The following is a 25,954-nucleotide window of genomic DNA, read 5'->3' as shown; positions in this document are numbered from 1 at the left end:
ATTTATGTTCTCTTGCTTAGAAAATATGAACTTTGGTGAAAGTCTCATTCAATGGGTCAAACTATTCTATACTGATATTAACAGTTTAATCATAAACAATGGCTTCTTTTCAAAAAGTTTCAACATCGAACGAGGGGTTCGACAAGGATGTCCACTCTCATCATCGCTATTTATTATTTGCATCGAGTATCTATCACATCACATCCAATCAAATAAAAACATAAAAGGCATATCACTGAACCAGACGAAGAAATCAAACAGTCCCTATTTGCTGACGATGCAGCTTATTTTTTAAACGACAATTACGATTCTTTCCATAACCTAATAGAATCGCTAACCCTTTACGGAATGACATCGGGTCTTAAACTAAACAAAAGTAAATGTACTGTGCTACGAGTAGGTAAATTAAAACAAAGTAATGTTCAATATAAAAAAGAAATGAAATTTCATTGGACATCCGATGAAGCCACAACGTTAGGAATTACTTTCACAAATAATGAAAAGGATACAGTTCTTAAAAACATACTACCTAAATTACAGAATTTTAAAAACTGCTTAAAATCATGGCATCACCGTAAACTTACACTAATCGGAAAAAACACAGTATTGAAAACGTTTGCACTTCCTAAACTAATTTATGTATTAACAGTCCTCCCAAATCCACCAAATGATGTTATTAATGATATAAAATCAGCAATATTTAATTTCATATGGGACGGTAAGCCTGACAAAATGAAACGAACTCAGTTAATTCAATCTGTAGAAAATGGAGGTATCCAATTAACGAACATTGACTTATTCTTGAATGCAATCAAATGCAGCTGGGTTAAAAGATACCTAGATAATACCAATACGAGTACATGGAAACTATTCTACCAGAAAATCCTAAAAAAATATGGTGACTCTTTACTCTTTGAATGTAACATCAACAATACTATCCTACATGAAATTGCAAACGAAAACATATTTCTGTCTGATGTTCTATCAGCATGGAGTGATGTCACTCAAAATCTAGAAACCCAAAACAGCAGTAAAACTATTTTATGGAACAATAAAGACATAACTTCAAACAATAAGACGTTTTTCTATAAAGATTGGTTTGAACGAAGCATAAAATATGTCGACCAATTATATGACTACAGAATTAAGGATTTCTACTCTTTTGATAATATATGCTACATATACGGAATACCTTCAAATAATTTTCTGAAATACTACACACTAATCAAAAGCATACCCATACATATTAAATCTGAAATCATTACAAATAATACACCATGTACTCAAACAACATTTGTAGAAAACATACTTGGAAGAAAAAACAAAACAAATAAAATATTTTACACACTACAAATTAAAAACCCTACAGAAAACTCCAAAATCCAAAATAAATGGCAAGTCCTTTTTGGAGAAAATGAACTTAATTGGAAACACATATTTACCATGCCATATAAAGCAACTATTGAAAGCACACTGAGAAATTTTCAATATAAATACATCCATAGAATTATAGCTACAAATAAATATCTCTTTAAATGCAAATTATCTAACTCAAATCTGTGTGACTTCTGCAGTGAAAACATTGAAACTATAGAACATCTTTTCTGGGAGTGCAAACACATCCAGCCTATTTGGAATCAATTAATATCTTTTCTTGAACAACATCAACTAAACGTTAAACTATCTTTCTTAAATGTAAGTTTCGGAATTAACTCATTGAAATCAATAGACTGTAATAATATTGTGAATTTTATGGTTATATTGATGAAATATTTTATCTTAAACATGAAGTACAAAAAACAAGTACCAAATTTTAATTGTTTTGTCCATAGTCTTAAACTAAAAATCCAGATTGAGAAAGAAATAGCCCTCAGAAATGACACATTACAAATCTTTGAACAAAAATGGAATCGGATTAAATTCTCATAATGTTTTGTCCACTTATATACATTTCACTCTAATGCTAGTTTATCTCTCTAAAATAGTTTTGTTTATTTTTTTTATTATTATTTTTTTTCAATCTGACAAGACCATTGTGAATATACAACAAAACACACAAGCCCAGTATGCTTTCTTCCGCCTTTACACAATTTATCATTTTTCATAACTATTCCTCTGTTGTTCTTTTCTTTTCTCTCTAAAAAAATATATATTATATTAGCATATCTTGTATAACATGTCTGAACTTTATTGCTTTGTACAATCACTATGTTGTATGATCATATACATGTTTACATTGTATGTATGATATTGAATAAAAAAAAAAAAAAAAAAAAAAAAAAAAACTTGATATTTGGCTTGCATGTGTATCTCATGGAGCTGATCATTTTGAGTGGTGAAAGGTCAAGGTCATCCTTTAAGGGCAAAGGTCACATATATGGCTTCAAGTTCAAAGCGGCGTAGTAGGGGGCATTGTGTTTCTGGCAAACACATCTCTTGTTCTTGTCACATCATAGGGACACTTATGCAATCTGTTAATTAATTTAAAAAAAAATGCCTTTGAAACAACTCACAAGTTGTAATTATGAAACATTGTGCACAAATTATGGTAACCTTAACTCAGCATATGAATACAATAATTAGGATATCGAGTAGTTTTTTGTTTGATTTTATTTCATCACCTGAAATAGGAGTCTAGTATTGTTTCATTAACGCTTGAACATTGTATCCCTTGCCAGTAATGATATTTCTCTATCACACAAATTTCTACTTTTGAGTACATTGAATATGTTTTTTTTTTAAGTATCAGTTCAGGGATTTATATAATTTATTATATTTTTCTCAGAGAAATCAGAGAACAATCCAAGTAAAGAAACCAACATACCAGTAAATGAATACAGATTATTATATGTGATTATCTCCTTTATGTTCAACACTTGCTTTAGACTCATGAACGACATCTAAACTCGAAGCTTGCCATGGACCTGCGCCGTAAAATGCTGATCACTCTTGCCACCGAATCTCAGCGGACCAATCTGACGCTTGTGCGCCAGAAAATCCTGAAGAGATACGAGAAGTTCATGATCCCAGTAAGTGGATTCTGGTCATTCCCACGAGTGTTTTACTTGTAAATGGCCTGTTTTCAGTGGGGGTTTAATGCATGTGCGTAAAGTGTTGTCCCACATTAGCCTGTGCAGTCCGCACAGGCTAATCAGGAATGACACTTTACACCTTATATTGATATTTGCTTAGAAGAGACTTTCTTTTAATGAAAAATATCATAAAAGCGTAAAGTGTCGTCCCAGATAAGCCTGTGCTGACTGCACAGGCTAATCTGGGATGACACTTTGCATACATGCACTAAACTTCCTTTTCACAGAGCATGGTTCAATTGTTTACTAAATTTCTTGGGGAAAAAAGTGCTTTGGTCAGTTAAGTTAAAGTTAGTTTTGTTTAAAGTGGTTTATTTTCGTTAAGTATCAACTAAAGTTTGTTTTATTGCTTGTTTCAAGTATGAACTGTTAATTTTAAGAAGGAAAATACAAATTAGTTTTTTCCTTTTTATCGAACATGGCCCTCATTAAGAAGAGTAGTGTTTGTATAATCAAATATCCAGTTGCAAGGACACGGTTTGCTCCTCTGTTCTGTATATCTAAGATTCTTTGTCAATGGATTTGTAAGTGATTTATTGTATAATGCAGATGTGTGATGTTGTTTACCACTGAACCGTAATTATACACATACCAGTAATTATTCCACTAAAAAATTTTTTTTGGTAAATTTAGAAGTGTTTGTTTTCTATTACAATATAAACAATAAAAACTATGAATTTTACTGAATAGACATACCAATGGATTGGTTTTATTATTTCAACAGTTTATGTTGAGTTTAGCAGATTACTTGTGATTGAGCCAAAATGTAAATTGAGTTGCCTCCCTTGGTTCATTGAAATTGTGTGATACATGTTATAAGAAAACTCTGTTTCTCTCTGTATTGTTTAAAATTCGTCTGTTGAAAAAGATTTTAATACTGGCAAAAAGATGAGAGACTTTTCCATAGAAGTTTGATGTTTAAAAAATAATTTACAATATTTGTCTATCCTACTTGACTTATATATTTTTATATTAGCAATATTGTTATTCAAATATTTGGTTACTTTTGCTTTCATTTTTCCTGCTTTTCATCACGAGAAGATCTTGGTTATGCCAGTTAAATCACAAACTATTTTTTTATAAGCTGAACAATGTTCTCATACAACATGAGGGACTTCAGGTAGTTAACACCAAACTGAACTGTCTGCTAATTGAAAACATTTTTTATGACAAAAATATGTGTCTATTCTTCAACACAATGCATTGTTTATGTTTTTTACATCTCAACTATGAAATGATACACATTGTTTATATGTATTCACATAATTGCTTTATCAAAATGGTTGAGAAAACTTGTATAAAGGGACCTAAGTATAACTACTCTTGGCAGTGGTGTCAAAACTATTATCTCAATTGCCTCCCTTTACCCAAAAAAGTATTTTTTCAACAACATGATAGTGTGATTTGTTTTCATTTGAAATTTAGGTGATTTAGAAACAACATAAAAGGATGAGTTTTTTAAAAAGACATAAAAGACTGAAAGTGTAGAAAGAAAATACCTTATGGGTAAAGTAAAAGTAACTATTTTCCATCATTTTGGAGTTCCAAATGCTAGTAGTGACAGACTTACAGTTACATATTTAACAATAAACTTTGTATATATATATTTGAGCAGGTTACTGGGGAAACCATGATATCCCAGATAAGCCTTTGCAGTCCGCACAGGCTAGCCAGTGATGATACTTTCTGCTTTTATGGATTTTTTCATTTAAAGGAAGCACCTTCTATATATAAAATCCATTCTAAGCGTACTGCAAATGCTAATCTGAGGCGATACTTTATGCACATGCATACACAGGCTAATTTACCAATAGAAAGGCTCATTAGTATTTCAATTATTTTAGAGAAAAAAAGCCAAGTTAAATGTATTTCAATCACTAAATATTTGTTTCTGCTTTTAACTTTTTATGCCCCCCCCCCCCCAGATCGAAAGATTGGGGGCATATTGTTATTGTTTTTGGCCTGTCTGTCTGTCATTCATTGTGCATGACTTGTCCCGCATGTCCCTTGGTTAAAGTTTTGCAATAACTTTTGCATTATTGAAGATAGCAACTTGACATGCATGTGTATCTCATGGAGCTGCACATTTTGAGTGGTGAAAGGTCAAGCTCAAGGTCACCCTTCAATGTCAAAGGTCAAATATATGGCTTCAAAGCGGTGCAATAGGGGGCATTGTGTTTCTGACAAACACATCTCTTGTTGATAATAGAAATCAAAGACAAGAATATTGCATTAAAACTATAAACATATAATAAAATATTTATAATGCCTCTGCCTTATCCCTTCCTTTATATCCTTCCTACTAGGGATGGCATCGAATACCAATATCGGTATTCGAATGTTCGCAAATTCATTCAATCGAATATTCGAATATTCGCATAAAATGGCTGGATTGATTTTACCTTGTTATGTGTTAATTTCCATTGGGTTTGTAAGTTACATGTATATCCGTTTGCTAAATACGAGGCTGTTTATTAACGTTGCTATCGAATAATTGTATCGCTGTCGACTAATACTATGACCGATACTGTGATCGGGCACAAATAGAATGAAAAACATTGTGTCATAGAAATTTATTTTTTAATGATTCCGCAGATTTGTAGCAGACCGCGCATATGTAAAACTAAGTTTACACACATAACACGTTGCGGTCTTTTTATCCACAGACCGTGTAAAGTATTCCATACTGCAGATGGAGCTGGTGGTATTTTCAGATTTGAATTATGATTCCTTGATGATTGTTTAATTTATATCATCTGTTACTTTTGAGTAATACACATATTTAAATGTCTGTTCAAACTGTGATCACAAAAACTAAATTATTATTCGCAAGTAAATTGAAGCCCTTATTTGGTACCTAATTGACAAAAAACAGTTCGGGCCCTTTCTTATAGTAAGTATATTGCATTGCGCGATTTGAGTAATTCACACATTTTAATGGCTGTTCATACTGTGATCACAAAACTGAATTATTATTCGCCAGTCAATTGAAACCGTTAATTAACACCCCATTGGCAAACAACAGTCGGGGCCTTTCTTAGAGCGTGTATAATGCATTGCGCAATCAACACTGATACGGGCCGCGTTATCAGTTTGACACGAAGAACGTCACGTCAAACATGTTACTCCCAAGTGATTTCGGTTGCTTTTTAGTAAGCAGGTCATTAAATATTGGTGAAATTACATTTGGAAAAAAATGCGAATATGCGAATATAATTTTTATTATTCGAATGCTGACCATTCAATCGAATATTCGATTATTCGAATAATTTTGCCATCCCTACTTCCTACCCTTTCCCACTTAGAAGCAAAGTGAAAATGGCTATGTGCAAACAGCATAAAACCAGAACAGCATGCGAGTAACGCGCAGTCTGTTCAGGTTTTATGGTGTTTGCTGCTCATCAGTATCTAAGGTTTGGAGAAAAAGCCTTAAAAACTTGAATCTAGTAGGAAAGGTCTTCAATTAAATTTATCTTTCTTAGGGACTACAAATGCGTCAAAATACGTATCTAAGGGTTAAGTCACTTACTATAATTGTCCAGCTGAACAATGTTCTTACACATCATGAAGAACTTCAGCTAGTAAACACCAAACTAAACTGTATCCTAATCTAATACAAATTTAATTACCAATGTTGTTTCGTCAAAATCTAATGTTTTTTGTATTTCATATTTCAACTATGAAATGAATCACATTGTGTTTATGCTATTCAAAATTTGCTTTATCAAGCTGTTTACCCTGGCTTACATCAAGGGAGATAAATTCAACTATTCTTAACAGTTGATTCTGAACAATTGTGAATTGCTATAATTATTTTGTATTAAAGATGGCTTGGTGATTTTGAATTATTGTATCCATATGCAATAAGAATGATTGAGAAACAACAAAATGAGACATAATAAATGAGGTTTTTTAATGAGGTTTTTACAAAGGTGTAAAAGACTGCAAGTATTGAAAGATTTTGTAGGTATGGTAAACATAATCATCTTCTATCATTTGGAGTTTGAAATACTCAATGTTGTGCGACAGACTTTCAGTTACATATTTATGCCCCCCTTCGAAGAAGAGGGGGTATATTGTTTTGCACATGTCGGTCGGTCCGTCCGTCCACCAGATGGTTTCCGGATGATAACTCAAGAACGCTTACGTCTAGTTGAAAATAAACTTTGTATGTAAAGACTTTTGAACCAGTCTCTGGGAAAATAGTGCTCAATTCATGTGCTTTATTTTATTTCACGGATAAGCAAGTGCAATCCGCGCAAGGTAATCAGCTATGAGCCTAAAACACTTTCTACTTTTTTTGTTGTTGTTAATTAAAAGAAGAATTTTCTAAGGAAAACACCAGTCTAGGCGGATTGCACAAGCCAATCTAGGAAGATCCTTAAGGCACATGCATAAGGCCTGGTTATCCCATATACCAGCTTGTTGGTATTTCAATCATTTGTTAAATTTTATTCATGCAAGTAACAATATTCAGCGCCAATGAGCATGATTTCAAAATTCTAACCATGCATTCCAAATAAAGTTAATGTATATGAATTTTCCCTATATTTAATGAGCAATCTGTTTCCCTTTTGTACTAAAATATTTGCTCTATCATCTTTTCGATTTGAATTATATTGGGGTTTTAACAATGTCACTATGTATGCCCCAGTGGCCTTTAAAATGCTTAGCTGCTGTGAATGCTTATTACCCAAAATATGACAAGAATACCTGGACACCCATTCTCTATTTCTATGGTTATGAGTCCTCTATAATCCTCATCTATCATCCTTAAGGACCCCCAAGTGGACAGAACTATGATACTTTATCCCTCCTTTTGTGAAATTGATGTTTTCATACTTATACATTAAGGCGTCCTTTTCAGTTCGCTGTCATAGGGAGATTTTGGCCAAATTATTTGCTTATTCATGGAGGTTTTAATCTGTAAATGATTGACTCGGCAAAACCAAAGTGTTTTTCGATTTAGGATTTCTTTTCAATGAAACTAGCAGCTAAGTTGACACATAGTGGACATGTCTGAAATCTTCAAAGTCAGATTTGAGTGTGAATGATTAATATTATTTTCAGAATTTTCCGGTCAGTTACACTACATTACTAGTGCTCTTAATTTATTGGATTCATGAAGAAAAAAATTTTTTGGTACATTTTTCTTTTGTTTAAACTTTGTTAACATCAAGAACTTCATTTAAATGGTCATTTTACACCCTTTTGCAAAGTTTTCTTTCAAGTGCCCGCTTGTTTTCATTATCACATGAACCATAATCAGATATCTCTTTGAATCTGCAGTAGTAAATGAAATAAATGAAATTGTTTTGTGTTTGGTGGGTATTAAATAAGTAAATGCAGTGTTGTAGTCTCAAAACAGTCCAAATCAGATGAATAATGGCCCTTGAATTTTACACAAATTGTCGAATTAACCTTTTCTGCCCCGTTACTTGGATTATTACGAAAGTTTGTAATTGTGTTTGATGGCAGATAATCTCCTTTGTGATAAATTTGTATGCAATTACTCATGCCTTGGAAATATCTTTATTCCTTGTAAGATATATATACATGTACTATTTTATAGTGATGAATAGCTCAAACTATTTCCAGTGATAAATGTGTTTGCCTACTGCAACAATTTGCTTTGATGTTATATGCAATGAGTAATGTTTTGCATCAGTTACTTCAGATTGATAAACAAACTAATACATTTTAATTTCATACTATTTATTCATCCATCGTTAACAATACAGTTATCAGCACTGTAAATAAATATCCATGAGAAACAATGACATACAGTTTAATAATTATTTACACTATTTGAGTATAAATGTCTGACCAAGTAATGGCAACATTAGCAACAAACTGTATTAGTTACAAAATAACTTTACAGGCAGAGGTAAGTAAAATAACTGTAATATGAACTGAGAGAAAATATTTGAACAGTTTAAATGGATTTCACAAACAATCATGTATTTCCATGCAAAATGTCACATCGTAACGGAATGATACGACCCACAATAATTCTTAACCATATTATTACAGACAAAACAAACATCAGCACTAAAATGAAAACACTACTGTAACGCAATAGTAAAATTTTCACTTCAACACAGGAATTGCACAAGTATTTGTAGCATTAATACTGATTATTGAGCTAATTTGCTGTTCACAATCGTCTACAGATTGGCAAGTGTCTCAATCTGTGGTTTTCCAGAGCGATCACGCTGTCTGAACGAGTCGCTGAATTTCTTAAATTTACGAATCACAGCTTTCTTGTCCATCACTTTCACCTCGTTCTGAAGGTTTGCAGTCCCTGCAGAGGGGAACAATTGTCTCTTGCTGCCTGGTTGAGCATTCATCACTGGTTTTGGAGTGGATGTTTTCACCTCTGGCGTTTTGGACTTTCGGCGAAAACGGAATAAGTTTCGGAGAGGTAGATTCTGTTTCGGCACTTTGAATGTGGATCCCTGAGCGCCCTCTGCTGTGTCAACATTCTGAAGTTTGGGCGAGTTCACTGGTGCAGATATGCGTGGGCGCAAGTTGACTTGAGGGGCACGGGTGTTTATGTTTGAGTCAGATGATCTGGCATCGCTGGTTGTTGACAGACTGACCCGTGAGCTGCTGCTAGTGTTTGTCCCTGGGGAGTTGTACGGGGCATTGATGCCACTGCTGCACACACTGTTGGGACTGTCAGTGAGTATAGAGTCTACATTGGCACTGCCCTGAGAGTTGCCCCCAGGGTTATCGTTACTGGAACTCGACTTTCCCTGGCATTCAGGTCTCTCACTGAGCGCGATCATGTCGTCATCGCTAAACGACTCCGGTACACTGTGGTCATCTGTGTAGGTGGCACCCACGCTGGTCAGGTCAGGGAGAGAGGCCCTGCGTGCCTCCAGAGAGGAACTGCCACTTGACTTGTCCTGCAGCTTCACTCGAGTGCTTGACCGAGGCAGAGTGTTGGACTTAGGGACAGTGCATTCGGTTATATCCCCGCACATGCTTTCAACAAAGAGGGCCTCCTCTCTGCAAGTGTCACTGGGCTCTATCACAGAACACGAGGCAAGAATGGTCTTGGAACACGGCTCACCGAGCAGTTTATGCAGCTGGTGATCCTTGCACTGAGGCTCGCCATTGCTGCCTCTTGAACTCACACTTCCACTTCTAGCACGTTTAGATGGTGGCAGAGGAGGCTTATTGTTTGCCTTCTTGTGTGAGTTAGTGACTTTCTTCATGTATGATTCCTCTAGACTAATGTCTTTGTCAGAACCACTGTCACCATCATGGATTGACCACGTGTACACACTTTCACAGTCATTGTCACTGTGCCCGTTATTGTCACTGGCCGGTCTGATCACAGATATGGTGGGTTCTGCCCCACACAGAACCATAGCAGGCAGAGCATTTATCATGGTGGAGTTGGCCATTGGTGTGCTCCTATGGCGACTGCCAGATCCACTAGACCCTGTGGAAAGGAAAGACTCGTTGAGCATCGTAGAACAAGCACGAGGGTTGGACCCGTTGCTCTTATTGCGTCGATTGCTGCCACTGGAGGAACCACCAGATTCGTAAATCATGGTGGAAGAAGCCTGCGGAATGAGTGGAGTGTTACCACGGTGACTGCCACGCCCACTGCTTGATGATGAGAAGCTGCTGTCAAGCATGGTAGAGGAGGCAAGAGGCTTCGATGATGGCTTGCGGCTCGATCGAGAATATCTATGTCTCTGTGCTCGATCTCTGTTCTGGCGACGTGAACTAGGTGTGGAGTGATAGTCAGAGCCAGAGCTGGTGGTAGAGGGTGGTGGAACCAAAGGTTTGACAAACATCGGCTTCTCTGGTGATGATTCTTTGCCCTCAACGTGACGGGTCAAAATATCAGCTGCTGCCTCACAGTTATCAGCGTCTTTCAGCGCACCACCACAGTTCACAACCATACTGTTAATTTTTCTCTGGCGATCCAATGTAAAGTCTGAGTAGTACTGGAGTCGTGACATGAACTCCTTATCAAGGTCATAACACTCTGGCACGATTTGATTGTCAGTGGACTCATCTGATTTGGGGTATCCATCCGAAGAGGAAGACATACGATTTGAGCTGCCACTTGATGTGGTTGTGTTGGAGTCTGATGAAGAGGTCTTGTCAAGACTAGCGATAGCCTCAATGACTGGTGTGTGGTTGTCATTAGCTTCGCTGTGAGGCGAGTCCAAATAGTTTGAGTTTCTATCCACAACTAGAGTCTTTGAAGAGGGTGAGGACACATCCTGGGGAAGTCCATCACTTTTGTTTACAAGTCCTTCCAAAATCTGTTCAGACTCTGGAAACATAGTGCGAGACTCATCATCACTGCTGCTGTCAGAAAGACCGGAGTATGTAGAATACGTGGTCCTGCTGGGTGTCTGCCTCATGAATGTCAGGGTCTCCAGTCTGGTGACCTGTGTGAGTGAGCTGTGAGCGTTCGTCTTCATGAAGGAGGGAGTCGATGGGGGAGCCATGATACCGGACCCCGTATCGGAGTCAATCCCGCAGGACTCCAGCAGCTCGTGGAACTTGGATGCAATGTCCTCTATCTCTGAGTGTAACACTTGCTCTTGCTGCTTGATACTCAACTGAAAGAAAAATGGTGATTTGTTAGCTTTTAAAATGCAAAAACTGCCAATGAAAATGCCCCAGTTGGGGCTAAGATATCTTTTAATCTATGTTGATCTGATTTGAGGATATTTAAACCAAATAAAGGACTGTTTAGGGCCACAGTGACTTTATTTATAAGAGGACTTAAGGTTGACTTAACAATATGTTGATATCTGATTATTGTCGAGACAACCTTTCTGCAGCCCCTGATTTTTGTTATGTAATATAAAATATTAATTGAAAACATTTTGTAGTTTAAACCCATTCATCAAACTACACCAGTGGGATGTTAAATTATTCACATTGCATGAATGAAAACTCTGCCGCAGAAAAACTAATCCCTCAATGTATTTTAGTAGTAATCCTTGAAGGGCCTAGTTGCAAATTTGCAGAGCATAATCCATGTTTCCGCTTGTGTCAAATTGAACTCTCATTTTAAAAAATAAATTTTGCTAAATCCAGATGTGGTTTTTTTTAGGAAATGACCAAATAATTGTAATTCCTTAGTGAATGCGTCAATGTAGAAATGACAGTGAACTTGCACCCCATACTGTGATAAATCGTCAAAAAATTAGTTTGACCCGCTGGTTTTAAAATGAAACACTCAAATGTTGTGTTTTATGAAACTGCACAATTTGTAATCAAAAACGTTACCACCTCCCACTTAAGTTTAATTTTCCCACATTATTGGAGCTCTGTGATTAGCAGTCGCCACCAATAAATCCCCATAATGTCACCACTAACTAGCAGGATCCCTCAACGGGGCTTTCAAGGGGCCCACTAATTTATGCAGCATCAGATAAAAATGCAGTCCCAAAAAATTTCAATCCATTTCAAATGCATTCTACATGCAACAAGGTCGCACTGTATTTCATTGAAGTTGACCTTGTAGAAACTCAAGACCACAGAACTATTTGACCGTTTAGTTATTGCTGGTCACTCTGAACCCTTAAGGCCAGCATGTTACTTTACTTGACAAAGACACTGCGACCACAAAATTTAACGTTTAATTTTTCTCAATATTTCTGGGACAGTGGACACGCGAATCATAGTTTTTCAGGATCATTGAATTCCCTCAATTAAGTGGTTTAAATGGTGACAAGACTGCTAAGTGGGAATTAAAATTTCAAGATCTAAATTGTGAACATCACAGTGGAAGGAGCACAAGTCCACCTCTCCGCAAGTCGCTTACATTACAGAGGTGTGCTAAACGTTTTAATCATTCGGAAAAATGACTGACAGCTTTCAATGCTGAACTTGAAATGATAATCACGAGTCATGATTGAAGCATTGTTTAAAATGTCCACAGTTAAGTAACCCTGGAGTACTCCAACTAATAAACCTCTTGCCCTGACTAATTGATGGAATTCAGTGGAATAATAATTTGATACTCCATTTGTAAATGGGAAGCCTTCAGTTAGAGGGACAGGTAACCCTGAGCAGCTGACAAGAAGGATTGGAGTAATGAGATAATTCACTGTGCAGGGTCGAGACCCTAGTTTGAAGTGCTCTAATCATGCTGGTGATTAAGTAGACATTCAGTTTAGGGGTCAGCAAAAATTAATTTAGACACCAATGACCCATAGAGTGGCTGCACTTACCCCCCCCCCCCTCCCCCCCCTATAAAAATACACATATCCGGAAGCTCATAATAAATAAGGGTCTTCTTATGTTCCATAATAATATAGCTTATTAACTCCCTGGTATTGATTTAATGGCCCTATAACAGTGTTCCCACTCCTGTATCTTACATCAGCTCTGTTATCAGTCACAATATCAGCTTCATGCTGTTAGCCCATTATGGATTGTGTTACCAAACAAGGCAATGTTATGCATAATTAATGACGCATTAATATCACACAATTTTAATTTACACACATCTCCTAATCTGTATTGGTCTGGAACATTGTTTAGGACCAGATCATAACCTTTGCATCTCTGATAAAAAAAATACCTGAAGAATGTTGTTAGTCTGAGATTTATCTGATTGATATTTTCTCACATTCATTTAGCACGAGTTCATTTATTATTTAATTTATCACCAATACTGACCAGATAAAAGAAAGTAAAATAAAAAATCCTTTACTGGCAACTAGGATTTTTTAAATGAAATTTAAAAATCTTAAGTGCACATAATTATTTACATCATATCATTAAATAGGTATTAAAACTATAAAGTACAATAATGTGATGCCTACCATATCAGCCTGCAGCATTAGGTACATCTCGTCAGGGGCCATAGAGTCACCCTCGCCTGACGCCATTGCAGACTGTATGCGATCTGAAAATACACAAAACATTATATGTTACTCATATTTATTAACAATTATTTGTTACTTAATGTTTTCCAATTATATAGTATAAATATTCACACACAAAAAATGATACAAGTTATAGAACTTGAGCCACTAATGCTAAAGAGGTTTAAATAATATAAAAAATACATTTTAATATTATATTTGATGAAACATTTTATTTTAGCTGTGATGTGGTAATTTCATTCTAATTTCATTTAAATAATATATATATAACCAGTAATGATTTACTCCAGTATTTTTCTTTATAGGCAATCAACAATCACAATTGCCAACATCATCAGCACTATTATTACTAATATATATGTACCTGTATCAATAGCAATAATGAATCCATCCTTAGTCTGAGTGTACAGTAAGTTAACCATTTAGAACAATTAAACAGTCACCAGCTTAAAACCTTGAACCTCAAATGAACACTATGAAAGTCATATGACAATCAAAGTGTCTCCGTCACAAGTATTTATGATAGTTTATGTCATAGTATGAACAAAATATATCTTATTGTCACTATCTTTCTTGGTTTTATCAGAGCCACTGTGAATTACATGCACACACTTTTCTCTCAGATGTATGAATGATGGGTTTAACACTGGCCACACTTCACACATCCATCAAAACCTGCTCTCCCCATTCACTAACACTACTAGTACATCTAAAGCCTCGCTGATTGGTTGATTTTACCCACCTACTTTAAACAAGCCCCTCCCCTTTATTGGCTGGAGGCAGTGTACAGGTAATCTCCAATTTAACCGCAGGACATCAGACAGGGTTTTGTTACCTTGATTAACTCGATGTTCACATGTTATTCCCTGACATAATACCACATTGATTATCTTCTTTGATCCTTAACATAAATGTTGAGATAAGGTGATAAACCCCTACATTTTCTTCTTTAATAGTCTCTTCATTTGTACTTTTCAATTTTAGGGGTCTTTTTGCTGCCTAGCCTGACCATGAGGGATAATATACCTAGCCACACGCCAAGTCCATTAATGGAAGTTTTTAAATTTTTGGTCAGTTTGGTGAGAGTGAAAAGAGCAGTTGTTAATTATAGATTGCGACACCCTCTTCTCATTTTGAGCACTAGCAGTCAATCATTTTCACTGCTCTAGTCATTATAGCAAACCTATGGCCTTTTCACCCTTGTTAAAATGTTTAAAAGATTAATCTAAATCACTAGCTTTTAAATTGTTTTATAGGTATTTCTGGGGTTTTAATCTATTTGTCGCCATGCCCCAATGTTTAATGATCATAGCTTCCGTGTTGGAGCAGATGCATTCGATTTATAGCTTGTTCGTCATTGAAATCAGTTGTCAAAATGTACAAATGATCAAGTTAGAAATCATTATTAAATTCAATTACATTCAAAATCGTGCCTAGATTTACACACTATGGGAGGAAATGGCAACATCTGTGCCATGGAGGAATCCACAAGTCATTCTTTTCTACAAGATTTTTTACCTTAGTTACATAACACCCATTCAAAAATTCAACACATGCATTTTACTGTAATTCACTGTGACAAAGTGTGGTGTTATTGCAAGTAATATTTTTGCACATCATGCACAATTTACACAGCATCCCCAGTATAGAATGTTATGAGCAGATGGTGCATAACTCACAGTGGTATGTCACCTCTATTGAATGCAGTGTCACCCCACCTTTCCAGCCATTGTTGCCATCTTAATCGAACCCCAAGTATTGTTCATTGAGGCACAAGTATTGTGTGCAAAATAAAGGCAAGGAACACTGATCAAGACTTGTTGATTTCATTAACCTTTGCCATGGAGGTCAAAATGTTACATTGAACAATATCAAACCAAGAATTTTAACAGATTTCAAGAAATTTATGCAAATTAGACGATGAAACTTTACCAGAAGGGAATAATTCAGACATGTTCCTAGTATTTGACATGATTAGAATTTCATAAGGGTTGAAATTCAAATTGAAAAACATGACCTTTTAATGACTGCATCTGCTTGTTAAAAACATCAAACAGATCTAAAAAAATAATCTAATCAGTACATTTCTGTTTAAGGAAATGATCTTATCACCTATGAAAAGCAGACTTTCAAATAAGCAAACACCCTACTTCCTAAAACCCAAGTATATGTCAATGTTACAAAACAAATGTGTGATGTTGTGATTCCAACTAACTTTCGTGTTTTCCTAAGCATTAGAGTCCATCTTCAGGCAATAACAGAGACTTACAAATACCCAAGTATATGATCACAGAAAGCTAATCCCTGCTAATTCCCACATCCTTGCAGTCTCTGGACCATATGGATAAAAATCCCTAAAACACACAGCCTCAAGGGCCTGTTAAAAACACCAACTTGATACTTGGCGTAAATGTACTCTTTATTTTTACGCCCATTTGAATGGAACTGGTATATGGCTATGAAGTAAAGCGTTCACAATTTAGTGTCCATATGCTTAGATGTTGACCTAGGTGCCATAAGCACGTCCTGTACTTTTGCAACATATGTCTGTCTTGATGCATAACAATGTATATTTTTTCAAAAAAAAAACATTTACAAAATATATCAAACAAATATCTTACCAAAGATATTATCCAGATTCTTGCTATTCATTAGCATAGCAGTAAAATGATCCAAAGATGTTTCGACATGTTCATCTAAAATGTGTATTCAATTTATAAATTTAAAATCTGATAAAATTGGATTCTTTCAGGTTCAGTTTAGAGAAGCATTGTTAGAAGAATAAAGGCTCAATTAACCAGTGTCTTTGTCTACTTGACTCTAGCAGATGATTCAACAATTTATATGGGAAACAGTCAACAATGATGCATACAAACATAAATTTTTTATTGCGATATTGTTGGCTTAAGGTTGTTACTTGGTTTTAATGCGAGGGACATTGTACTTAGCTTTCATAAGTTCAAAAGACGGATTTTAGACAGATTTCATGTTTGCATTCATAAACATAGTCTAACATCTATGAAATGAAAACAGTCTTTATTTTCCAATGTTAATTTTACATTAAATTTGTGCACAGTTGAATGATAAATTAAACATATCATTCATACTTAACACTACAAGGGATGAACGCCACCCACAGATTCCAGATTTATCAATTTTGCTGTATTTGATCTTTTAATCGTAATTTGAATGAGTCTCAATTTTCTGAATAAAACATCATTTTTGATAAGACGGCAGTTTTACGAAATTGTACACCAAATGTGGACCGATGAAAATCATTGGAAGATAGAACTTCTACATGTTATAAAATCAGTTAAATTGATTCAAAGAGATCAAATTTCAAAATAAACAATCTTATAACCAAGATTGGTTGGACTTTACTGTCCATGGTATCTGGAAAATGATCAGTTATGAGAGATTTCTATGGAGACTTGCCAATTAGAGCTATCTTTTGTTCCCATTTATTTATCTGCAATTTTATATCCATCATTTTGCCCAGTATTCTCTTGGGAACATTTTCTTCAAATTCAAATATTTAACAAAATCGAAAAGAAAATAGCAAATTGCTCACTGCTTCATTTGTGAAAACCATAAAAACTGTTCATTCAGAAAAAAACGGGTGTAAAATGACCATGCATTAAATAGAAATAAAACTGAAAATTTAGTTTGTGTAACTCTAGTCAATTTTCAGTACAAATAAATAAAATTGTTCTCGTTGAACAGAAATACCTCTAATGATGGCCTGAGCTGCATATGTATCTTTGAGTGGCAACTTTCCTCTCATTAAAATCATAATTCACTTCAATTTTACAACCTTCCAGACACAAAAATGAGTGAACATTCTAGGTACCCCACTCTTTAAAGGTATAGAACAAATTTGGTGAGCAAAAACATCAATTGACACACTGAAAGGTAGTATTAGTTTTTTGAGTAATTAGTTGGACATCCAACCTTAATTATCATTAAGGGCACTGAAGGTAATCATTAAGCTGGCAATGGGAGGCAAGTTGTCACAGTTTGGCTAGAAATTGAGTTCTTGTGACAAACGCCAGTTGGAAAATGGATGGGAACTATACAAGCTTAGATTTAACACCTTTTTTCCACCCTGTCATTTCAAGTTTCAAGTCCTGCCATCTGCCAAAAAGAAGAGGGACACAATACTGTTCAAATATTGAATTAAACATGGCTAAAATTGATTTTTGCAATTCGTGACATTGAAATATTGAGAGAAAACAACAGCTTGTTGACTAAAATCCTTGTAGTGGACACTAACACATTGGGAACATCAGTCTTTACAAATGTAAATATTTGATTAGCAACATGTCATGTAAAGAGACATGAGATTCCTTAAGAGCCTCTGAGGTCAAACGTTGTTAAATCCCCCTGAAATGGCAGGTATACGCACTAGAATAATTGCCTGAATTGGAAAACAGTAATAAGAGCCTTGATTTGATTAAAGACCATTTGAAATTTCATTAAAAAGATATTATGCTCTTAAATACCACCTAGTGATTACTGTGGCAGACTCATTGAGCAACAGCCCAACTAGCCCCTCAGAGTAGGGCCCTAGTTCCCCTAATTGTTGTAACAGAGAGGCTGCTCACAGGCAGCTAATGGTGTTTGAATGCTCATTATAAGCCATGAGACAGGGGCTGGGGACTTGTGGATTGGGCTGATAAAATACATCAAGGCTACTGCGGGTTGATAAAACCAAGGAGATGTGCTTATCATCACAAATCAAACACCCATCAGTGGCAATAAATCAGACAATCAAAATACTGGTCAGTGTCTGTCAGTTCTAAAATCCAAATAATTTCAATTCCCACATGTAATTTGGAAAGAAATGAAAACAAAGTTGGGTTCCCATTGTCCAGTTTTGAAAATGTGTGAGAATAAATGAAGAAATACCTTGAGAGTAATTCTGATAATACTCCATTAGCAGTGACTTTAAGAAGTCAACATTCACTCCTGAACTTGTGTAGACCTTCATATCCATACAGCAAGAATTATAATATAAATTGCGCTTTTTAAGTAAACATAAAAATATGTGTAAATAAATATATCTTTAAACTAGATGATTCCACCAAGTGTGCTTAGCACAAGAATACTGATCTTAAGCAAGTAAAGGAGCTATTTATGTTTACCAGAAATTAATTAAAGTAGGCAAATTAATTTAAGTTGATAATTTGTGTGTGAAATTGCTTTAATACAGGAAATAAAAAAGGTGCTATATGGACACCAGAAGTAAATAGAGAAGGAAATGCCCAAATTACCAGTATAGTCTGATTGCAATTTGTATAGGATGAACAAGGTGTTAATGAACTTCTTAATTGAATAATAATTGATTGGGAAACAATCGAGGACTTAACACTCAATGGAAAATGTATAGGCATATTAGTCTTGGTGTCAGGGAAATGTACTGTGTGCTTTTGAAGAATTAGAAACTGATGTTTCCTATTAGTAAATGTGTTGCAGACCACACAATATTAATACTACTAAGGTTTTCACACAATGATTTATAAAACCACCCTTGAAAAGAATGTCCCATGTTAAAATATAATACAATAATATTAGTGTACATAAGGAAATTACTTGAAAAACAGTGATCTTGTTAAGTATAAAATACATTACATTCTAAATATATCTGGAATTCTTATCTTTCCATGGTGATTACACTTTGTCAATGAAAAACATTTGACACCAAGAAAGTTTAATGTTGAATTAGATGTTTTTTATTTTTGATTTCATCAACATGATCAGTATCTGTGTTTGTTTCCATTAAAATCATCTCCTTAGGTGTTTAAAGAAGGCCGAAAAAATGTCTTCAAGCTATACAAATAGTTGAGAAATAAAATCATTGTGTTCAGTGGGTTGTAATAAAGGTTATCTTTATTGTCCATCATGTCCACCCAAGGAAGTTGTTTACCTATTAATGAGGTTTTTCATAATTTGATACAAAGAGGAAACAATTGATCTTCAATTTGAATCTTAAACTCCCTTTTTATGTCTGAACAAAGGGCTGGGGGCTGTTCAACGGATAAGCATGATTACAAAGTTATATTTTCACTTATTTTATTGTCTATTTTTTAGATATCTTGTAGACAAGCATCAAATTTCCTTTCATCTTTTCTCTAATCACATGGTAATCTTTTAAATATCTATTTTAATTGTTTCATATGATTGTGTTTTAAAGAAGGTACTTGGATTTCCATTATGGACAGTTATTCTAAAAGTAATTGTTTTATTGCTCAGTCCAGGTGTGAAGTTAATTGATTGTTCGTGTTGAAATGCAAAGAATCTTTCAGATTTACAAGATGAAAGTAAATAAACATAATCACTTAACTGCTCTGGGTATGTCTTGTAGATATCAACTTTCCTCATAAATATAAAGTTGAGAGCTTTCCTTAGCATGTCATAAATATGTGGGTTTATATTTGTTAAAACTACTTCTTAATTCCAACCAAACAGTCCAATGCTATTAAGTTTCTTATTTTTAAGTACTTTAAGGTTTTAGAACCAACAAAATAATTGGAATGCATTTAAGTTATGACTTGTGTTTATGACTATCTTAAACTATCCTATGACTACAGTAAGTCAGATTTAAAGTGTTAAATTAATTGTTTTCATACAAAAGAAATTCATCTTGAAAATGTAATTTGTTCTTTATCCATAATTAATTTTTAGTTTTTATGTCTCACCTTTCTTTTGGTTTAAATATTGCAACGCTTTGGTTGCTGCCCTCAGAGTTCTTCTATAACACTTGGTCATCAAATACACAAATGCCTCACTTTGACTTGCCATAATAATGTACAATCCTCTTACAATTATTACATACAAATTCAGCACTGTGATAACACAAAATGGGAAATAAACTTTTATTAAAACATATATCAAACAAAGCTAATGTTCTGTTCTCTTCAATATGAATGTTATATAACTTAATATGCAGAGGGTCTAAATTGCAACATAAATCATTATCTTCAAATTGAGTTTTCCTCATATTGACAAAATTGAGTAGCTAATTGTTAGTTAAGTATTTAAAGTATAAGCAATGGTTCATCATCTTGTGTATTGTCTTACAAGAATAATTAGCACCTTAATTGGACCATAATTTTGTTCTCTGAATGTCCTGAAATGTATGGTAATTAGGATTAACCAATTAAGTGACAAACATCATTATCACCTTAATGTGTAAACTTAATCAAGGCATTATTACCTTGACAAAATGATTTATACAAAAAAATGAAATTCTACAATTTAGTATTTTAACATTTTCAATGTGGGGTGCTGTGAAACTTGTATAAGGCTTTATATTGATCATAACACACAGCTTTATGAGACTGATTACCTCATCAGATAATTGATCACATTTTGATAAAATATTTGCCTACACCATTCTTTCAGATTTGCATTTAGATTGTGTGAGATAATTATGTCTGTATGGATAATGTTACCACATTATTCTGTATTACTTGAAAATGTGTATTACATTTGCTTACACTTTAATTAAAATTGAAATTCATGAATGTACATGTAAGTAGGGTAAATCCATAATAGCGCAGACGTTGATTTAATTATATCTGATTTCAAGCTATGTAGATTTTTTTGGAAATACATGACTCAAACAGACAAACATCTCTATGCAATTGTAAAATAAATAAACATCAGTTCAACAAAAAAACAATAAAATTGGGAATAAAAACTGTTACAATATTTTACAGTTTTGTGATTTTGCATCATAGGTACTATCCAGAAATCTTCATGAATGTTTAGAGTAAATATTTGTTGTGGTTTTGAAAGTGGGACAAAAAATTTAGTCAGGATACCACAAGCACTTATTATCATCAGCTGTTACAAGGTACAAATATGGAGATACCAAATCACAGTGACATCATTTTGAAATCAGAGAAGCTGTAAACAATCGTAACAACTGTGATGTAAGACAAATAGTTATAGTTGTGGGTGAGTGTCCAAATAGGTGGGCATTTCTAAATGACATCGATTTCAATGGATTTCAATGGACACGGGAGTGATATTTTTGCTTTATATTTTACAGCCTGGGCCTTATAGATTGGGAAAATAGCATGATAAACCCTGAAATTGGGGGAAATGAAACAATATTGATATGTTTTCACATAACAGTATTCCAAATTTTGTACGAGTGCATGTTTAACTGCAATTTTAAATTTGTATATTTAAGTACTACATAATTATCTTGCTGTATAATAAAATCAATAATTAGTCAGTTAATTGAAAAAGGTGATATTTTAGCAATATATTTTTGGGAAAATGTTTCTTTTTGTATTGGAAAACATCTGTAAGAGGCTATTGTTTTGGGGGAATTTTTATGCAAACTAATGACAATTATATAACATATCAAATGAACTGGTTCCCATTCAAAAATAATCTAAATATCATGTTGAACATACTGTTTTTAGGCTTTTAACTTATGAGCTCTTATTATCAAATGGTTTTATTTCATAAAATAGTTTACAAACATGTAAAACAAGTTTAGATTTTGACTCCTTTTAATTTCAAGTTTGGGTGCCGTAAGCAACATTATTGAAAATCTGTTTAAATGCATTTGTCAGTTAATTCTTTAATATTATATGATAATAAGAATTGTGTTTTAAAGCGGAAAAAAAATCTGGCCTTGTTTTCATTTGAAACAGTACTGTGTATAAGAGGAAATTGGGTTCAACAGTACAAAACGTAGTTTGCCTTCATTGAAAACTAATTTATCAAAGGGCCAAGCTGTATTCCCCATGGGCTCTAGACATAATCTGCCCAAAATTAATTCATTTCTAATTGAATCAGAATGCCCAATTAAAATTCATCAAATGCAATTTAGACCCTATCAGGAATGCATTGAAACAATCTGTGCCTGAAAGGAGATCGCTATATGCAACATTTCCCTTGCAGCACACTTATCTCCGATTGGATTAATCTTCCTGTTTCTAAACTTTAAACAATTTTCTTTCTGTCTTGCCCTTAATTCAAAACATAGGGTGGAAGGTGACCAGTTAATCAACCTTTCCCGCATATTAAGTGTTGCAAAAATCTCTTGTTTTCCCAGTTTGCACCATATTTGGTAGACACAAGTTATTCGACAAAGCAAACTGAGACAACTATGTGCATTTATCCACAATCAGCATTGCGCAAGAGTTTCAGAAATTGAATTTTCCCATAGGCAAAACATTGCCCCATTACTGAGAATTTCCACAGCTGATAGGTGACAATCATTGATGCACAAAGCAACCTTATCAATAGTTACCTGTGTGTTGTGCCTTACAAGATTATTGCCAATTCATTCTTACAGAAATTCAAGTATTTAAATGAATTACTGGCAGCCATAATCACACATACCCTTGTGCTTCATTCAAAACTGACCCAACAACAAACAGAGAGACCCTTGTGATAGGCACAAAGTTCACAGACCCCTGAAGTGCAGGAGTTATAGGCCTTATGTAATTACCTGATAATATTTCCCCCAAACCCCCTCCACTCACCTTGCACCACTCCAGTGAATTTATCTTCGTTAAAACTATTCCCTATCATTCTCCAGATTGGCTTGATCAAACTGCCTTTTTACACAACCTAACATGATTAATTCTACTTTGATCATTTATCACAGATTATCCCCCTTAAAAGAAACACTAAAAAGAACACAATAATGCTACAGTTCCTTATGGATCACCTATAATCCATGGTAATAAACACTGATTTTTGTGGATTTTTTATTCTCCTTTGCACATCAATCTCTACAGTAACTGTCTTCACAGCACTTCCAAGTTAGTTAAGGGACAGTTAAATTAAGGAACATCAAAGGGCAGCTAATCAGGTTATCATTTGGGCATCCTTAAGTTTAGCTTGAGCTGTAAATGTTATCTTTCTGTTGTTGGGGTTAGAGATGGGACCCTTCATGAGTATTAATCTTGCTATTGTGGCAACAGGATTATGATAGGAACAGAATTTATAGATCTTGAAATCAACACTGATCATTATGCACAAAATAACCCTGATCACCATGATGTTTAAATCTTGTCTGTTTGTTCAATTTATAATAAATTAAATTATCAATAACAAATAATCAATTATATTGTTTGACTGAGTTATTGAATATCAAAAGTAGTTTGACAGTTGTTTTTCAGATATCTAATGCGGATATTTGTTAAAATACATAAATTAACTGTTTGACCCCAGTACATCTATTAAAAGCATCAACATTTATTTTATGAGATATAAAATTTTAAATTTTGAAGAAAAAAAACCACTAACACAGCTGTTTACATGGCAGGTCAAGACAAGTGGGTTATATAATGTTTCCTGAAATAAAATGAATTATAACACTAAACAACCATTGAAAACTGACAGTCCTGCTTAAACAAGGTGTTGCAGTCCTAAAGATATTTGTCTACAGGGCTCAATGATACAGCCAAGTGCAATATTTGCACATCTTTGTATGATCTTATACACAGCCCAGCATTTTCCAACAGACAGCAGGGCTTAGCAGGAAATTGGTACTTTTTTATTACATAATCTTAGTTAAATTACATAGCATCTCAATGTCAAGAAACAACACCCATTTGCTCAGGGACTTATTATTTTTGTAAATTTTGTTACATTCACTTCACTTATTGTTTTATAATACCTTCCTACAAAGTAAACATTTCAAACTAAGTCCTGCCTGGCAATGTGTATGTTATAAACGTATTTCTTTGCCTCAACATTTCAAGCACTGCCACAAAGGGCCCCATTGGTTTTAAATTAAACCCAATTGATGGAGGCCATGACTATGTCAATTAGAGGTAGACCCATGTCAATCATGGATTCACCAACGCCTTGGGTTTCTGCATCTGTCATTTGTACCCCATGACAGCAATCCATGCTGCCTCAATGCTACCAATGTCAGAGCTAATTTGACGTGCACCATGCGGACATTATGGTCTTATGCCACATGCAGTCAGCTAGTTACAGAACAGCCTACGTTAGTTACAGAACAGCCTACGTTAGTTACAGAACAGCCTACGTTAGTTACAGAACAGCCTACGTATTCACGTTATTGATACCACAAAACCTTGCTCCCCTATAGCAAACAGGGTAGCTCCTCACCAGTCTGCACAGGCTGGAGTAGTGCTATGGACTCTGCATAGCACGTATTAGACACATTTTTGCATGGAGAGGGTCAATTATACTTAGTTATACATGTACTTTGTTTTGATACTAAAGTTCATGTGATTGCAGCCAAGTTACAACTTTATATCCAAGGTTTATTGAACCTTAAAATTTATTGATGTCTTCTATCAAAGTGTTCATAATGAATGCGTAAGCAAATCTGTGTCATTTGGAACATATGTATTTTTTAGACGTTGATGAAAACAGATGATTGAAATAACTAGCAATGTGGGAAATACACTGGCTGGAAAACAAGGAAAGTAAATAAGAACTGTGCAACATGTCAAATTATTTTCTTAAAAATAAAATCACTTGGAAGTTTAAATCAAATAAAAAATGTGCAACATGTCAAAATATAATATTAAAAATAAAATGACTTTCCACATATTCTTTATTGTTCAATAGTGTCGTAACCTACCCGATAAGTAATTTCATAAGCAAATACTGTGATGGATGAATTTATCTTCTGATTGACATTTCAAAATGAAAATGGAATGAACACTTATTGGTCTGCCAAGTCAAGTGGCAATGTCTACATTTTAACTAATTATCCTTTTATAAATGCGCCAACAAGCTTGATGATGAATTGACTTGTAAACAGTTTAAACTTGTGTGATTATTTAAGATCCAACAAATTAAAAACACATACTTTATTTATTTGACAAACCTCAATTTGCCTATTTTGGTCTTAAGTAAACATTTTAAGATTACTATGAAATAAATATCAAATCAATGAATAGCATTGTACAAAAAGTCAGTCTTCATGTAACACACATTTTACTAGCTAAATTAAGCTTCCTATAATGCTCT

General features: G+C 34.4%; 2 protein-coding genes across 8 annotated transcripts in view; one reads left to right on the top strand and one right to left on the bottom strand.

Annotated features, from left to right (window-relative positions):
* The window catches only part of LOC127877003 (39S ribosomal protein L28, mitochondrial-like), an 82,130-nt gene that overhangs the window by 16,967 nt on the left and 39,209 nt on the right, over nt 1–25,954 (top strand). The window contains exon 5 of one of the 2 annotated variants that reach the window (XM_052422574.1): nt 2,886–3,029. The exons of the other annotated variant lie outside the window; for it this stretch is intronic. Coding sequence (XP_052278534.1) covers nt 2,886–3,029 — 144 coding nt within the window. The remainder of the gene's footprint in view (nt 1–2,885; nt 3,030–25,954) is intronic. 2 annotated transcript variants of the gene reach the window in all.
* LOC127877002 (uncharacterized) overlaps nt 8,791–25,954 on the bottom strand; it is a 34,551-nt gene continuing 17,387 nt past the window's right edge. For 4 of the 6 annotated variants that reach the window (XM_052422570.1, XM_052422571.1, XM_052422572.1 and 1 more), the window contains 2 exons: nt 13,907–13,989; nt 8,791–11,686 (listed from right to left, as the gene is read on the bottom strand). In XM_052422570.1, coding sequence (XP_052278530.1) covers nt 9,260–11,686; nt 13,907–13,989 — 2,510 coding nt within the window. In that variant the 3' untranslated portion in view covers nt 8,791–9,259. Of the gene's footprint in view, nt 11,687–13,906; nt 13,990–14,240; nt 14,271–14,333; nt 14,641–25,954 lie in introns of those variants that run through there. The other 2 variants (XM_052422569.1, XM_052422573.1) reach the window with 2 other exon arrangements.

This window comes from Dreissena polymorpha, chromosome 4 (genome assembly GCF_020536995.1).
Source record: "Dreissena polymorpha isolate Duluth1 chromosome 4, UMN_Dpol_1.0, whole genome shotgun sequence".
NCBI classification, from domain to species: domain Eukaryota; kingdom Metazoa; phylum Mollusca; class Bivalvia; order Myida; family Dreissenidae; genus Dreissena; species Dreissena polymorpha.
Note: the sequence above shows the minus strand (reverse complement) of the source record. Positions and strands in the feature narration are given on the sequence as shown.